The sequence below is a fragment of the Notolepis coatsorum genome (assembly GCF_963971535.1).
Source record: "Notolepis coatsorum genome assembly, chromosome: 20".
Lineage (NCBI taxonomy): Eukaryota > Metazoa > Chordata > Actinopteri > Aulopiformes > Paralepididae > Notolepis > Notolepis coatsorum.
The window spans coordinates 10,575,058-10,592,785 of record NC_140184.1 but is presented as its reverse complement, the minus strand read 5'-3'; the positions used below and the strand labels follow the sequence as shown (position 1 = coordinate 10,592,785).

Sequence of the window (17,728 nt, the reverse complement as noted above, 5' to 3'; positions counted from 1 at the left end):
GAATGAATGCAGTATAGGCTTATTATCCCATTAATGACTTGTTTCATTAGGATTTAGTAGATACTATATATATGCTCTGCCCTACGTATAGTATAAGTACAGTCTGTACGTAGGGCAGAGCATATATATAGTATCTACTAAATCCTAATGAAACAAGTATAAGCCTATATACTGTTCATTCATTAGACACGTATAGGCTATACTGGCGCACACAAGACTTATGGAATATTAATGCAGTCTATTTCCACACGATTAGCTTTAGTTCTTATTTATTTATTTATCCACTGTCATTTCAGTGTTGGTGTATATAGGCTAGGCTATATAGTGTATTTCAATATCAGTTTAATTGATTAATGATATATTCGAAGGAATGCAGGTTTATAGCTATATCAAACAAAGGTCTGTCCCATTGTATACCAATCAATGGGATATATTGCATGTTGACCTGCATTCTTTCAAATGTATAATTAATCATTAAAACAGATATGTAACAAATAAGAAATACTAATTCCACAGAAGGCATTAAATAATTATTATTTTCAATCATTTCACAATAATTGCATAATTATGTGTTTGAATATCTGAGTAATTAAAGTAATTATACATTTGTCCAAAATAGCTGGTTCAGATATGGTTAATCCAGCTGCCCTGTGATCAGATGAATCCATATTATTTATTTTTCCGACATCAAATGCGTAATTTCTTATCGTACAAATATTGTCATATTTATTTTAATTATTAAGTAATTAATTCCAAGGAGGCCTGTAGCGTTGACATGAAGGAATCACTATGAGAACACAGTATGTCAAGTTAATAACATTTTCAATCAAAGTGTGCTCCTCAGCACTCTTAAATCTGCTCTCAGCCACGGTCAAATCCGATCTCAGGAAAATTTGGGGAATCGCACTACCAGCCCTAATATGTCTTAAATGGGCAGAAATCTGCTTAAGAGGACATTTTTGGTTGTAAATCCGTTCGGGAATGAGACCCAATGTTACCAGAATAGCCTTGTGCTTGCTTCTTATCCATAGGAAAGATTGTGTGGTGGGGTACTGTATATGGAAAACCTACCGATGACCTCCCTGGAACAAAGTTCTCACCCTCTCAGCACCTAAATCTAATGAATCACACGTTTTGCAGGAACCACTTCATCAGTAACGCTGCCCCCGGTCTGCTCTTGATTCAGTGGCGTCTCCATTCACAGCTGTGGGTTGTTAGGGAAACTAAGCTTATTAAGTTGAAAAATCTGTGATGAACGAGGGTGGGATCAATATAGGACTGAGACCTCATCTGTATCACAGCTGAACCATTTTTAGAAATCCAACTGCACATCACACGCTGTGGAGGCCCCATGAATCGGATGTGTTCAAATTGATTTCCATAAAACCCCGCTAGCAAAAGCTAATTATCTTCCACTTCTTCGACAGTTCAGAAAAGTCTATTAAGATTTTGTCTGATTCTTCCGCCTACGTTTGTTCTGTTCTCTTCTTCATTTGCACCTGAGGTATATTTTAATCTGTTCATAAGAAATTATAAGTTAATACATTAATAGTATGAGATAGAATATTAGATGTTAGTTCATTAACAGTTAATACTACTGTGTCTGTCAGAGTCTGTGTCAGAGTCTGTGAGATTTTGGGCCCATTTTGAGAACAAAAGGAGAACAGCTGCCTGTAGCCATCTTGTTATTATAGGGGCCATGCGGCCTGAGCCAAACGTCCTTATAAGGTCATCAGAGAGCAATAAATAGCTACGTTTAGGACAGAGGTAATCAGTATATTTACTTAGTTGGTTAAAAGGTAATGAGATGTAAATTTATGAAGCTAAACAGAGCTGTGAGTGGACAGAAAAATAGGGAAGTATAATTGATTAGGCCAATCATTTTGAGCAGTAAATAGGAGGGATTTCATTTGAGTATATAATACTGTTCTTAAAGAGAAAACACTCTCTCTCTGTGCTCCCTGCTTTTTGCTCCTGCTGCCTGCTTTGGAAGACCTGACGTGTGTGTGTGTGTGTGTGTGTGCGTGTGTGTGTGTGTGTGTCAGGCCACGTGAGCGGATCGGCGCGGCCGAGAAATCCGCTCTTCGCTCTTTAAAGCTTGGTCCGCTCCGCTAATCGCTCATGTTGACCCCGCCCCCAAGTCGCTCTCCGCTCCCTCACCGCTCACCTTGAATCGAGTGCTCCCCGCTCCCCGCGCCAGATTGCTCGGCTTTTTTTTATTTTTTTTTGGAGCATGGTGTAAATTAGCTCAAACTACAACAGTCTACACCCCCTGGGCCCCTTAACAATTGTTTGTATTGAGCAGCATTGTAATTGTACCCATTCTGCAATGTTAAATAACGTTGTTTATCCATTCACTAGCTCTATTAAGAGATGATAGTTAGCCAAGCCACAATGCTATGGTCGCTGCCATTAACATTAGCATGTAAGCTAACGACAACAACAATGGCGTCGATACTTTTCTAACAGGAGTGAGTGAAGGAGGAGGAGTGAAGCCTGAACAGGATATCACAGGTTCACCCTTCTCAATTCTCATTGGTTGAAAATGGCCTTCATGTTTGTACATCGCCATCTGTTGCTTTGGCATTGTACTACATGTATATTATTACATCAGTGTTAAACCACTGTGTGAGCGTCCCGGAGTGGATTGGAGCGGAGGAGAACTCTCGCTCCGGACGTCGCGCCGACCCATTTTAAAACCCACTCCTCGCTCACGTCAAAACCGCCCGCTCCGCTCCCCGCGCCGCTCACGCTCCGATCCGCTCACATGGCCTGGTGTGTGTGAGTTTTAATTTAGAAGTCAAATCCTGGAGTCAAATCGTGACTTAACTTTTTGTCAACTGAACCTTATTTTGAAATAAAGCCACTATCTGATATTAAGAAGTATACAGAACTCTTTTTCCTACAACGGTATTGTATCCATATCATCGACCATCAGAAGATACCACACACCCAGCAAAAATGTCAGCTGAAAATAAATGTGCTTTACACATGGAAGGGATAAGGGGGAAATAAACAAATTGAAAAATGTTGTGAACATTAATCTAACTGACATTCTTGGGGCTGCTGCTCCAAAACGTGTTAACAGAAAGTCTGACACTAGTAGATTGGCTTTTCTCTACTTCAGGCTTCAGCTTCTACCAAGAAGCGTTTCAGTGATGATAATATGACATATTTTTTTTATGTCTTTATCTTGTAATACAACAGTCATGGTTCTACTTTATTCAAAATGGTGTTTTCTCATCCAATTTCCATCTCAATATCTTACTGCTGCAATTTTATATATATTTAATAAGAAAAGGGTAAAAATAAAAGTATATTGTTTACTGCATGCCTTTGTGTGGCTGCATGACTGTGAACCTTACAATACATTATACTTCCCAGCACTATAGCTTCAACTACATTTAGAACTAGAACCACATTGCTCCGTTTTAGGTATTCAGAGGAACATGTTGTTTTTAAACTTGTATTATCTAAATATGTTAAGTTAGAGTGTAAAGACAGTAAAGAGCTCTTTCTTGTGATATATCACATTCACACCATATTGTCTTCTTATCTTCGCCCACAGGTTGCTTCCTGTTTTGCTGGACGCCGTTCTTTGTCGTGCACACCACCGGAGCTTTGTGCGAGACATGTGACATCCCACCCAGCCTGATGAGCATCGCTACCTGGTTGGGCTACGTCAACAGTGCCCTCAACCCGATCATCTACACCATCTTCAATACAGAGTTCAGGAAGTTCTTCAAGAAATTCTTCCACGGCTGTTGGGGACGTATGCCTTTCCTCTACAGACAATGACCCGGTGGACTAACAGAAGGGTTCTTTTGGGACATAATGGTCTACAAAGCTGGACGGGGTTTTTGATAAAACAAAAAGTCTTTTGAAACACAGTTTTTCCATTGCAATGGATTTCGAATTACATGTACGCTTGCTTGTATTGTTGAAGATCCATGGCATTCTGACCAACTGCATTTCACATGCCAACCGATGACTGTACTGAGTCTTAAAGATCTTGTCCTGATCTCGTCGTGACAACGATCGTGATTGGTCCGTGTGAGAGTGTTCACCTGCAAGGATAAAATAAGCTTTGAATATTCTGGCAATGCATTGTAACTTGGTGTTAATACCATAGTGTTGGGTTGATCTAATCCCAGCTCGAGAGTATGCTTGAGGGCCTGGAACTTTCCGTGCAGGTTCAAGAACTGTTGGCATACTCTATGTATTTATAGTTCTACACAAACACATGTCTAATCTGAAGTAATTACTCACTTGTTGTATATATTTCTGGAACTTCATTCCCACGAGAGAAAAGTGTCAGATTCAGATATTCACATTAGAGAATTACAAGCATTTTGGAGCAGTTCTCAGCTGTTTATCACAATATGATTATCCTAGCGCTAAGACACTGTAAAGTTAACTCATTTACGGTGATTATAAAAATACAGTATGTTACAAAAGTGATATAACCTTGTACAAATCCAAATATATTTTATAATTTGACTATCTTTTTTGTTGGCATTTTACCTAAAGGGGAATAACATTTAATTTCAGCATAGATATTATCTTCCTGTGCCCTAGGACAGTTACATTTACAGTATATATGAGAAATCTCGCTATTACCAACAAACCTCTTTTGGTAGAGAAGGAAGAGGTCCCTTAGGGTGATTTTCTGGTTATTACTGCCACAATTAATTTGGGTGTAAAGGCTCACACATCAATTCTGAGTCATTGTAAATGGACAACATGTTCTCATCAGAAAAAGTACAATGGGTACGACCACATCAAATAATGGAAAATGACATACGTATTTCTATAGCGATATGTATATTTTGTACATATCTAGCAGCTTATTTGCTTTTATGCAAACGTTATTGTTATGCACAAATTAAGGAGACAATTATTGACAACCGTGGTCAAAGAGCTGTGCCAGATTTTTTTCTAAGACTTATGTCATGAGATATTACATCTTCTGAAAACAGTTTACATTGTTTGAATATGTAATATATGTACTTATTTGAAATACGTGCACATTGTACAGTGGCGATACAATACATAAATATATTACTCATGGCTATAACATAATGTACATTATGTATGTTTTTTTTCCTGTGGTCGATTAGTACTTTATTTACATATTTTAAGTGAGAACGATCTGAAATGGAGTAGCTCCAGGCTGTATAACTACTCCAGGCTGTGTGTGTGTGTGTGTGTTTTGTTTAGTTTTTTCTTTAAAGAGAAAGCTGATCTGTCTTAGGCCACAGGAATTCTTAAATGGAGTGGTCTTCCCCTTTAAGCCAATACTTTGCCTGTTACAGCGGTATGTATGTTTGGTTTTTGACAGTGCCTACTGTTTTGCCATATCCACGTTTTAAGTGGAGAGCTTTCTAATAAAAGAGTATAATCTTTCTAAATACATCTCCTAATTCCTATTCAAATCCCTATTGCCTTTAAGGGTAGGTTCAGAACATTGGACACCTAGCCCTATCTCCTATTTACCAAGGATGATCAGTAGAGTCCTTTCTCAGCATAATCCATGCTGTTCTTCATACTGGATACCCACATCTCTATCTAGTCTAGCCACAAAACAAATGTGATGTCGATGTCTGAAACATACTCCACAGTGCACCCCAAGTCACCTTTATAAGGGCCTTTTTAAAAAAAAAAATTAGGACTGGGTCTCACAAAGACATCGGGAGGTGTCTACAGAAGGTTAACTACAGAAGGTTAACACTTTCACTACCACACTACAGAAGGCTAACCTTTCACTACCACACTACAGAAGGTTAACCCTTTCACTAAAACACTACAAAGGGTTCTGTTTCGTTATGGCTTCGCTCAGCACCAGTTGCACTGTACTTCACTTCGTGCACGAGCACTGAATAAAAAATTCCACCATGTACCTTTACATCCCAACATTCGTCTGGCCACACCCCCATCCGCTTACCTTCATAAGCAGGAGTGTGGTCACCTACTCGCCTCCTTCATTTTCACCACAAGGAAGTGCCTGCGGTCAGATCCCCACTTGACGAGGTTGTTAGTAGAAGAAAGTTGGAAAAACAAAAGAACGGGAAGATACGTTGACATCATATCTTTATTTTCTCTCTCACTATTTTCGAGAAAATACGGCGATATTGTCTTCGTTACTGGAGTGTCTGGAAGATGTTGGTCATTCCGACCTTCAACGGCTTTTTCGTATTAGGAGCTCACGCCGCTGACATGCTCCCCAGCTACAGTCCTGCACTGGCTCCCGGTACACTATAGAATTCACTTCAAAGTCCTCACTTTCACTTTCAGAGCACTTCACGGTCAGGCCCCTATCTACATCACGGAACTCATCCATCCCTACACAAACACCCGCTCACTCAGATCTGCCGATCAGCACCTCCTAGTGATCCCCAGGACCAGGCTAAAAACAAGGGGTGATCGAGCCTTCGAGGTGACAGCACCAAGGCTCTGGAACGCTCTCCCCCTGGACCTGCGAACTGCCCCCTCTGAGAACTCTTTTAAAAAACAACTAAAAACACATTTGTTCAGGCAGGCTTTTAATCACACATAGGCGCCTTTTTCTGTTCTATAGTGTTGTTTTAATTAGTGACTCGTGATTTTATCCAAATTCTTTTATTCTACTTTTTCTATCTGGTTTCACTGTTTTTAACTGCTGTTTGTCTGTTGTCATTTATTTCTGATTTTGTTTTTATTGTGTTTTTATATTAAGCTGTAGTGTAAAGCACCCTGTGCATTCGTGCTGTGAAGGGTGCTATATAAATAAAGGTCATTCATTCATTCATTCCTCCTTGCTGCGGCTGGATGGGGTTGCCCTCCAGTCACACAGCTGGACTGTGGGAAGCACCGACTGTTGTGAGAACCGGTTGTTTCCAGGTTGGGTACGTACTGTTTTGCTTGCGAGCTCTGGTTGTTGTTGATGCTGTGGGGGTTAGCTGACAATTTACGAAACGCCGACTTCAGGCTTGGGTCCTCTGCTCGGCTTAAACGGCGGTCGGAGGATCTTGGTCTGATGCCCATGATGGTCAATCTAGTGGGCCCCGACCAGGACCTGGTGATCCCAGGATTCTCGAGCGGATGCTTCTCTGTCCCGTGCAGGCCCCATCTTTCATATACAAATTAAAGTATACCCTAACGAGGAAATGTGGGCATAGGATCTTCTTTATCGGGAGTTCCATGCTCAAAGTCGGCTGCAGCCCGAAATGGGAACTGTGCTGGCCCCGCTGCATGTCTGGATCACCGTTGAAAACTGTGTTCTGACATTCTTTTTCTTTTCCCTCTTAGGGGAGGGACTTGGACAGCGGCCTGTCTGAAGTGTGGCTTGTTATGTCGTTGTGTACAGTTCAGGTGATAGCTGCTTAGCTTGCGTGCTAGTTGTGGAGTACTGTGTTAGCCAGTCAGCTGTTAGCTGCGACGCTAGCCCGCTGTGTTACCAGGCTAGTAAACGTTAGCTTGTTGCTATCGGTCGAACGGCTGTTAGCTTAATGCTACACTGTTGAACATTTTCTATGACTATAACATGCCTTAAACACTCTGACTACGACGTCATCTTTGACAGAGGATGTTAGTCGAACCTACACCGGAGCCCTGCCAGCGAGGACTGCGTCAAACATGGAGAAACATAGCGGCTGGGTGGCGCAACAACGTTACCCTCGTCGTCAACACAGGGATGCTGTGTTCAACTTCGGTGCCCCGTTAGCCAGATTGCAGTTCTCTTGGCCGGTGCTCAGGGTAGGAAGGTCCCGACCGGACCTTAAACACTTCTTCTTTCCTTCCCTTCTAAATGTTTTGTAATAACGATGTTTTCCAAAACGTGTGTTGCTGCAATACATTGAGGATACGGTGCGTGTTGTGTGTGAATTGTCTTGTCACTGGTATAGCTTCTCTCTCCATAGAAATCGGGTTGTTGTTTACATGTGTAAAAATGATCTGGTTAGTTGTGATGAGAACATGTGTGTTCATGTAACGTGAACTCACAACTAAGGGGGTTATTTAACCTATAAAGCTATGCTTAGTGACATGTGATTAAGGAATGAATTCTTTTCTCAGCCTGTAATGACAATGAACAGTGTGTTCACATATTAACAGGGTTACCTGTTCAACTTGGTCGTATCAAGGGTAAGGAAGGAGGGGTGATCCCCCCGGTTCCCTGGGGCTTCCCCACCCTCCTCTCAGACATGTTGTTTACAATATATTGTGTCACTGTGTTTGTGGGGATACGATGTAACCCTCAGCTTAATTGCTGGGGTTGTGCTAACCGCTTGAGAAACTATATTTTCCTAAAGAAAAGATTGTTTGGTCACTTATCGTGTGTACTTAGCAAGGCCTGTGGCCAATACATAATCGAGGATTCTGTATTCTCTCGTTATGAAAAACGGCGTTCCTCTGTAGCAAGAGTGTACTTTTGCCATTTTTTTTTGTGATGAAGGGTTGTGTGTGTCTTGTGATCTACAACTGGGTTAGGTTTGGCCACAGAAGCACATGTGTAAGTCTGGTACCAGGGCTCTTAAAGGGGGCCCTCTCTATTCTGTGTTTTTTCCTTAGTAAAAATCAGATAGCAGGTTAGCACATGAGCTGTGTGAAGCTGTTAGATACTTCATGTAGCAGACTATGACTGTGTCATGCTCTATTTGTCATTACATCGTATCATGGGTGTGGGGTCGTAAAGGGGTGAACTGGTAATCCTTTCCTCCTCTTTTCTGATTGGTCAGGGGTTAAAACCTCCTGTCCTTCAAGGTTCCTGTCACGTTGCTGTTCGGCACGTTACAGGGTAAGAGGGGGGGGGGGGGGAGTTTCCTGGTCCCACGCCCTGGAAGATTGGGCGTGTGCGCCGCGGAAATTCCCCGGCCATAGAGTACGTCACTGAGCGCGTCTCTGTTGGTAAGACTTCCGTGGGTTGTTCAGGTCCATGTTATGGATCTGTTTCAGGGAGTTGTCAGAGCTCCTCCTCACGAAGTTCCTCCTCGGGCCTTCTGTGAGTTCGGACTCTCTTTCCCTGTGAGGGAGCCTCCTCAGAGTTCAGAGCCTCCTCCTCAGATTGTCAAGGTGAGTAGAACTTCAAAAAGGAGTTCTGCTCTATTGTGTGTGTATTCGATTCAATTCGATTATTGAGTGTGTATTGGTTCAGTGCCTCCTCCTCGGAGAGCCCTAAACCCAAATATTACATAGCTCAATGTTGCAATATATTCTTTCAATCTATACAGCTCGTGTGGGAAGTCTCTCTGGGGATTTCCGTCTCCTCCCTATGGCGAGGGTGGTGGGATGTAAAAATGTAAACCATTTTTACCCTCAGCTGCGTCACGTGGGATTCATGTCAGTCTGTGTTTCTTTCTTTTTTGAATAAAAAGAGGAAGGTACATGAATCACGACGGCTCCGTGTCGTTCTCCCAGGCGACTTGGAGGAACAATGTTTGGTGTCTTGCTAGACTATCCATTGATGTGTTTGGGTCTCGACGCATACATAGTGCTGGCTTGGTGTGTTTCTGTTAAAGAATCACACAGGGGCTAAGTGCGCCTTGGTTGCTTGTTAAAACAGCGTTTTTATAGGGCAACTGGGATGGAGTTTTGTCTCTTCCGAGCGCCAGTTTACTAGGTTGTCTCGATGAATTCTCGTTCATATCTGGGGGATGTTAACGGAATAGATCAGAACAAAGGTAGAGGGGTCTCACGCCCTTGGGGTGGGCCACTGAGCACGGTCCAAATGGGACCGTCTGGGTGGCGCCCTCTTTTCATGTTTTAGATCGACACGCATACCTACCCCCTCTTCTGGAGTGGGCATGTCGGCGTGGTTAGGACACGGGACTGGTCTGGTCGCGCTGGTCCAGGTCAGTTAACCCGTTGTCCGCCGGGGATGCAGATCTGCTGTTCTGGTACCCTGAGGGACTTGTGCTTTTTTCGGGGGGGAAAATGCCGGGTCGGTCCGGGTGTCACAGGGTTAGGCGTTATGGAGACTCTTTGTTGGGTACATGTTGTACTCTGCACTATCGTAATGGCTTACGGCCATACCAACCTGTACACGCCCGATCTTGTCCGATCTCGGAAGCTAAGCAGGTTCGGTCCTGGTTTGTACTTGGCTGGGAGACCGCCTGGGAATACCAAGTGCGGTGTGCTTAGGGCTGGTTCTCCATTATTTTCGCTCCTCTCTCACGCGTGGCGAAGAGGGGGCTGTTGGGGTGGTCTTGGACCTCCTCTGGTAACCCTGTGCTTCCCGTGCCGCCGGGCCCGGTCCGAAGTAAAGTTTCGTTGATACCGTAGGCCTGGGATAACCCTTTTTTGAAAACTGAAACACTTGTACTGCGGTATAGCCGGTGTATACCCGCAGGTGTGTTTTGGAGTTTTTTTCTTGAGGGGTTATAGGAACAACCACCGTCTGTACCGAGAGGGTAGTTGATTCCCTGGTATGTTGGAGCAGAGTCAACTCCCGGGTTACCCGGTTGAGTGTGCCCCTGCACATTCATGATGTCTGCCAATCATGTCAGCCTTCTCTGCCTCGACCCCTCTGGGTGGGTTTTTTTTAATGGAGGCTTTGTCATGGTGATCAACAATGCCAGCATACGCCCCTTCCGCCGGGGGGGCTGTTTTCAGCTGACTCCTTTGGCGCCTGTCTCGTCCGCAGTGCTCCAGGCTCAGGTTACAGCCTGCTGCCTGGTTTCCCCGGTGCGCTGCCTGCTTCCGTTGGTTAACCTTTTTTGTGTGTTTACGGCCATGCTGACTGCCTGTTCTGCAGGGTCAGTGTGCCAGGCGGTGTGCTATTGGGGGGAAAGGGCCCGCTCTTGGAGGGGCCTTATCCGAATACGCTGGCGATGTGGGGGGCGGTGTCACTAAGTGACCGCCTGGTGGGGTCTTGATGCCAGGCGTCATTGACCTCTCCGGGCCCCCTTTTTCCAGGGGATCCAGTCCCTTCGGTGGGTCTGGGTCTTCCTTCGCGCTCCGCTGCTACAGCCTTGCCACGGGGTTGGGTTGCTCTTGACCCCGTGATTTTGGGGGCAGTAACGAGGTTGTTCCTTCCGTTCGTTCCCGGGTGGCATGCGGGTTGTGCGTGTGTGTAGTCGTGGGGTCAAGCCACGGTCTGCTCACCCTGTGCGTTGAGTTGCTTGAGTTCCTCTTTGCACGGTCGGATCCGTCTCCCTCCCGTAAGCCTCCAATAGGGGGGGGTATCCTCCATTAGGGAGGGTCGGGGGGCTCGGTCCTCCCCGGTCTGATGGTTGTGGGGGGCCTCAGTGGGGTACATTTGTCGGGCTATGGCTCCCGCTCAGCTCCTGTTGTGCAACTGGTGCTGAGCGAAGCCATAACGAAACAGAACGTAAGGTTATGTATATAACCAAGTTCTGTGAGTTATGGTGCGCTCAGCACCAGGATGCCGCTGCGGCCCATGATCTCGCCTTATGGTGAAAGTTTGGAAAGGAGGTGAGTAGGTGACCACACTCCTGCTTATGAAGGTAAGCGGATGGGGGTGTGGCCAGATGAATGTTGGGATGTAAAGGTACATGGTGGAATTTTTTATTCAGTGCTTGTGCACGAAGTGAAGTACAGTGCAACTGGTGCTGAGCGCACCATAACTCACAGAACTTGGTTATATACATAACCTTACGTTAACCCTTTCACTACCACACTACAGAATGTTATATATTCGTACTTGGCTTATCGCGTCCCGCTCTATAAGCCTATCGAGATACCCCTTATCTCCTGTACCTATTGTACTCCATCACGAAAACAACTTGTACACCCACACCTGACCGGGTCCCGCCTCTATGGAGGTGCAGCCTATAAGACCATGACCATGGTCACCAACACACCCTTCCTCTATTTTCGTTCCATCATATTGGATGCAGTGCACCTTATGTAACTAGTAGTATCAAAAGATTAGAGAAATTGCGTAATGTTGAAAGCTTACCGGAGGTTTGCTTGCCCCTGGCATCTTCGAGGCATGTTTCAGCGACACGACGGGCCTATGTTGATGTTCCTCATCTGTCGGCAGCCAGATCAAGGGGCAGCTTACAAGGTTGGCTATCGAGCCGGGTTGTACAAAGGTAGGCCCTGTGTCATCAGGCACGGGGGTTAGTATAAGTGTTGTAGCCAATTTAATGATTTTCTGCCGTTATGTTTTTGTATGAAGGCACCGTGTCACCATGAAAGTGTTGACCAATCAGCAGGCAGTGGGCACAGGAGGCGGGGCTCATGTGCGCTTAGGTGCAGTCTATATGTATGTGTTCACAGGTGTGCAGCAGCAGGGAAATTGGGTAATTATTACAGGGAAGCCACACTATCTTTTTACCGTGCTCGTTTGTTTGTTTTCAGTTACATTGAGTCACTTTTTGAGTTTATTTTGTATGCTTATATTTGTCCACACCGCAAGTAGTAATAAAACACTCTCAACAGTAACCAAGGAGAAGACATCATTTTATTATCAACAAGCATCACGCGTAGGAAAGAGCTTCACCCAGTATTCCCTCACTGGCAACATTTCTTGTTAGGTTGCCCTTACACAAGTAAAAAGATAAGCTTCTAAACAAGATTGTTTTCGAAGACGGACAGATACGGAAGGAGTCAAGGAACAGCGCCCCTTTTCATTGACGTTTCTGCCGATTCAACCACGATATCAACAACGCGGAACAGCACATCAAAGAAGTTACGGTGAGACGGATTCATGAATGAATGGAATAAAGTTGTGGAAGGAGTGGCCTCACGCAAATGGACAAAGGCAAATCCTACCAAGAATTCTATATAAAACCTCCGCCTATTGCTTGACATTGTAGATATGAGTAGCGTGGGGAATCAGGAAATTAACATTGAAATGGAGGCAGCTGTCAATCAAGATGAAACAGACAATGAACTTGGCAAAAGGCTTTCTAAGCCCACATTTAAAGCTTTGGAAACAAAGATCATGTTGTTGCATAAAGAAAGGAACTTTGGACTGAAACAATTGTGTAAAATAGCTAAAGAGTTGGATCAAATGATGTGCTCAAATGAAAATATTTCCGTCATGCAAATTAAGCACGACACACTGTGGAAGTTGGTTGGTGAAACTACACGGGTACATGAATCACTAAAACCTCTATTACCCGACGACGAAATGTCTAAACAAACAGAATGGTTTCAAGGTCACCTGCACAATGTTAATCAAATCATTGACAAAACGGAGAAATGGGTGTGTGCTAATAGGGAGCAGTGCATGCCCACACAAGTTGATGACAATGATTACGAATTCAATGATGTGCCCAATGCAACTGAGGGTGTGGTTGACACAAATAACAATGCTGTTTCGAGTACAAATGAGGTTCTGAATAACAACGGTTCAAATAACAATGCTGTGTCCTATACAAACGAGGGTCTTGATAATGATGGTTCAAATTTCAACTTTGTGTCAAATGAAAACGAGGAGGTGAATAGTATTGGGCCAGATGACAGTGTTTCCAATACGGGTAAATCAAGGGTGTCACGTGGTAGTTCTACCCGACACTCAATGTCATCAAACATTTCTGCATCCATCTTGGCACAGGCCGAGGTGGCGGCACTCGTGGTATTGGAAATGGCGTTAAAAGAAAGTCATGAAATGGAAGCTCAGGAGGTACAATTAAAAGCACAAATGGAAGCCCAGGAGGCACAAATAAGAAAAAAAAGACAATTGCTTCAAATACAAAGTCAAATTGCTGCTCAGACAGCTAAGGTAAATGTTCTCAGGAACAGAGGGTCTGACATTGAAAGCAGAGTTACAGATGGAATGAACTCTTATGCATCAAAAGAAAAGGCTGTTCTCAACCCCTCTGCTGTACAATCCATTCCATCAATGTCGGATTGTCATGTCAGCTATCCACCAACAGGAGGGAGTGGCCCTGCAATGGCAATTGATGCACAGCCAATGGATTCAACACAGCAATACAGATTTCCACCAACAGGAGGCAGCAAACCTGCAAGACCAAGGCCCTATTCCCCGTACCTGGTTCAACTAAGTCGATCAAGAGTCCCATTATCCAGATTCAGTTAACCCGATGTTTGAAGCCGGGATTTTCCTGTTCCTCGAAGGTGGATTCAGTCTCGTTAACTCGAACCAGACTTGAGACCCAGGATAAGTGCGCGCGGCCGCTTCAGTTGAAAAGCCAGCACGTATCGATAGCAGAGATCCTGATCTTCTAACGGCATTGATTGATTAATTGATTTAAAACTTTATTAACAGATTGCAGTACGGCTCAATCGCCTCGCCGACAAGTTAAATGCATGATCTATAGGCTAATTTTAAGTCCCTCATTACCCCAATCAATCAGATTATATTTCTTTAAACTTGCCTGCTGGCAGTAGGTTTATGGATTGAATAATCAAATGAGATCTTGCTAGCGAAAATAATTAGTTTAACTGTTATACAGAATAAGGATACGGCTCTCTTACCCATTGATTGATGTATGGTGGATCTTTTACTTATCTGCACTGTGGTGTAACCGTTTCTGGTTTTGACTTTCACGCAGACGGCCCGGGTTCGAATCCTAGTCTTTTCCTTCTTTTTGCAATGTAGGAATAATTCAATTTGGTGCACGTTGAGAGCTATATAAAGAATGACATCCTCAATGCATGTAGATTTATAATATTTTAACTTAAAACTAGGCTACTTTTGCGTATAATCATTAATATTATATTCCAAAAAAATTATATTGGAAACGCAGGGTTTCGAACACCGGTCGCCCGGTTGACAGGATTCAGCACTAGCCGCTGCGCCACTGTGCCAGACAGGATATATTCATTGTTTATCCATTAATGAACGAGAGACCCGTGTTTAGAATATTTTTCTTACCGAAAAATGAAGTTTTATCTCTTTATTCTAAAATGCATTAATGTGACGTCAACGGCTCATTCAATTTCTCAAATCCGTCAAACAGCGCATCTCATCAGACATTTTAATCCCAGTTACAATATCACACAAAAACCACAATCCACGCAGAGACACTTCAATTTTATGCTTGAATGAAACACAATCCGGGCGCTCCGTTAAGCAAATCTACAGCGGAGAATATATGAAACTAATCAGAGCCAAACGGCCGATAGGTTTCATTCATTAAAAATATCCCCGCGGGATTCACATTTGCAATGCGCCGTTATTAAAATAACCACATGCAGCGTGTATCGCGACTCCGAGCGCCGTATATGACGTGCATTATTTTATTTAGGACAAAGTAAATCTATAGGCTCAATATGATTTATTATCAGCATTTAGTTCTATTATTATAAATTTCAAAAGCCCCCTCTAGGAAAACGAAGCACAGAAACATAATTCAGAATGGTATAAATGGGATCTAGACTGTGAGAATCATTTCAGGAAGCGAGCTGTCATTTATTTGCGGGGGCGTGGCCATGGTTCATCCGGCTAACTGAAGTTAACCCTGCTCTCGACCAGGCTAAAAAATGTTGATCTGTTGTCATGGTGATTTGGACAATCGCGCGTCGGGGAACAGGAAGGTCCGGCTTAAGTCAGACTTGACTGGAAATTATCCGGCTAACTCAGTTATCCAGGTATGTTTAAAGTTTCTTTAATAGTTGTCATACAGAAGTACAGAATACTTTTGTACAAAATGCTTCTTACTGTTGCGCTCCAGAGACTGTGCAAGACAAGATAAGTATGAAATAAAAACATAGTAAAATTAGAAGTAAAAAAAGAGGTCACAGTGTTCAGTTTAGACATATGTACAATGTTCGATGCAGAATAGACGTAGTTACCATACAATATACAATACTGTGCAGTGTACTAATATACAATACTATATAGTGCAAGGCAGAAATGGAGAAATGGGACGAGGTGCAATTTAGGTACAATTCACAGTAGGTGTACGAGTTGTAGTGCAAATCCTTTATCAATAAATATAAAGTGTAAGTGTGTTTGTGTGATCTAAAGTGTGGAGAGTGGGTGCTGCAGTGTGTTGTTTGTTTGAGTGAGTGTGTGCGTGTGGGTGTGTGTGCTGTGTGCATTTGATGGTTGTTGCATAGTGATTATTGTTCGTTTAGCGATTATTGTTCGTTTAGCAGCCTGATGGCCTGGGGATAGAAGCTTCTTCTGAGTCTTTCTGTGCTCGCCTTAAGACTCCGGTATCGCTTGCCTGACCGCAGCAGTTCAAAGAGGCAGTTGTTCGGGTGGCTCGAGTCCTTAATAATTCTCTTAGCCTTCCCCTTGCACCGCTTGATGTAAATGTTCTGGAGGGTGGGAAGCCCCCCTCCAATTGTGCGTTCGGCTGAACGTGTCACTCTTTGTAGTCTGCTACGGTCTTGTGCAGTGCTATTCCCAAACCAGGAGGTGATGTTGCCGGTCAGGATGCTCTCTATTGTACATGAGTAGAAGTTCCTAAGGATCTTCTGACTGACTTGGAACTTCCTTAGGCGCCTGAGGAAGTAGAGGCGTTGTCGTGCCTTCTTCACAACACTGTCAATGTGTGTGGTCCATGTCAAGTCCTCGGATATGTGGGCTCCGAGGTACTTGAAACTGTTCACTCTCTCAACCGGTGCCCCGTCGATGCTGAGGGGGCTGTAGTCCTTGACCCCCGACCTCCTGAAGTCCACAATCATCTCTTTTGTTTTGCTGACGTTCAGGGAGAGGCAGTTCTCCTGACACCACTGTGACAGGTTCTCTACCTCTTCCAGGTAGGCCCTTTCGTCGTTGGCAGAGATCAGGCCCACCACTACTGTGTCATCAGCAAATTTGATGATGGTGTTGTTGTTCCGCTGTGCTACGCAGTCATGTGTGTACAGGGAGTAGAGGAGGGGGCTCAGAACACAGCCCTGGGGGGCCCCTATGTTGAGCGTGATGGATGAGGAGGTGCAGTTGCCGGCTCTTACCACCTGGGGTCTGCCCGTCAGGAAGTCCAAGACCCACTGGCACAGGTCATAGTTCAAGCCCAGGTCCCTGAGCTTGGCTATGAGTTTGGAGGGGACTATGGTATTGAATGCTGAGCTGTAGTCGATGAACAGCATTCTCACATAGTTCCCCTGCCTCTTGTCCAGATGTGATGCTGCTGTGTGCAGCACATGGGCTATGGCGTCCTCCGTGGACCTGTTGGGGCGATATGCAAATTGCAGAGGGTCCAGGTTGATGGGGAGGGAGGAACAGATGTAGCCCTTCACTAGCTTCTCAAAGCACTTCATGGCTATGGAGGTGAGGGCTACAGGGCGGTAGTCGTTGAGGCAAGCGGGCGTAGATTTTTTGGGTACAGGGATGATGGTGGACTTCTTCAGACAGGTGGGGATGACAGCCTGTTCCAAGGACAGGTTGAAGATGTCAGTGAATACCGGGGCCAGTTGGTCGGCACAGACTTTTAGGACGCGGCCGGGGATGCTGTCCGGTCCTGCTGCCTTCCTGATATTCACTTTTTTAAAGATCCGTCTCACCTCATGCTCTGTTACCCTGAACACTGAGTCTCCATCAGCAGACCCCCCCCCCCCATTGCCGTGGTTTGTAGGCTGGTGTTGTTATTCACAGCCTCAAACCTCGCATAGAAGGAATTGAGATCATTTGCTAAGGAGATGTCACTGTTCAGTTTGAGGGGGGTTCCTTTGTAGTCTGTCATTGTTCTGAGGCCCTGCCACATGCCTCTAGAGTCAGCCTGTTCAAACTGAAGTTCAACTTTATCCCTGTAACGCCGTTTTGCCTCTATTACTGCTCTCCTGACGTTGTATCTTGCCATCTTGTGTTCTTCCATGTTGCCTGTCACCAGCCCGGTGTTGTATGCTGATGTGCGCACTTTCAGAGCCT

The 17,728-nt window shown here is 44.4% G+C and overlaps 1 protein-coding gene across 1 annotated transcript in view; it reads left to right on the top strand.

The window, feature by feature from the left end:
• drd4b (dopamine receptor D4b) overlaps window positions 1-3,930 on the top strand; it is a gene marked incomplete at its 5' end in the record, with an annotated part of 35,948 nt that extends 32,018 nt beyond the window's left edge. The window contains one exon of the mRNA XM_084337651.1: window positions 3,569-3,930. Within this exon, the coding sequence (XP_084193777.1) occupies window positions 3,569-3,798 (230 nt within the window). The 3' untranslated portion in view covers window positions 3,799-3,930. The remainder of the gene's footprint in view (window positions 1-3,568) is intronic.
• Window positions 3,931-17,728: the final 13,798 nt, after the last annotated feature.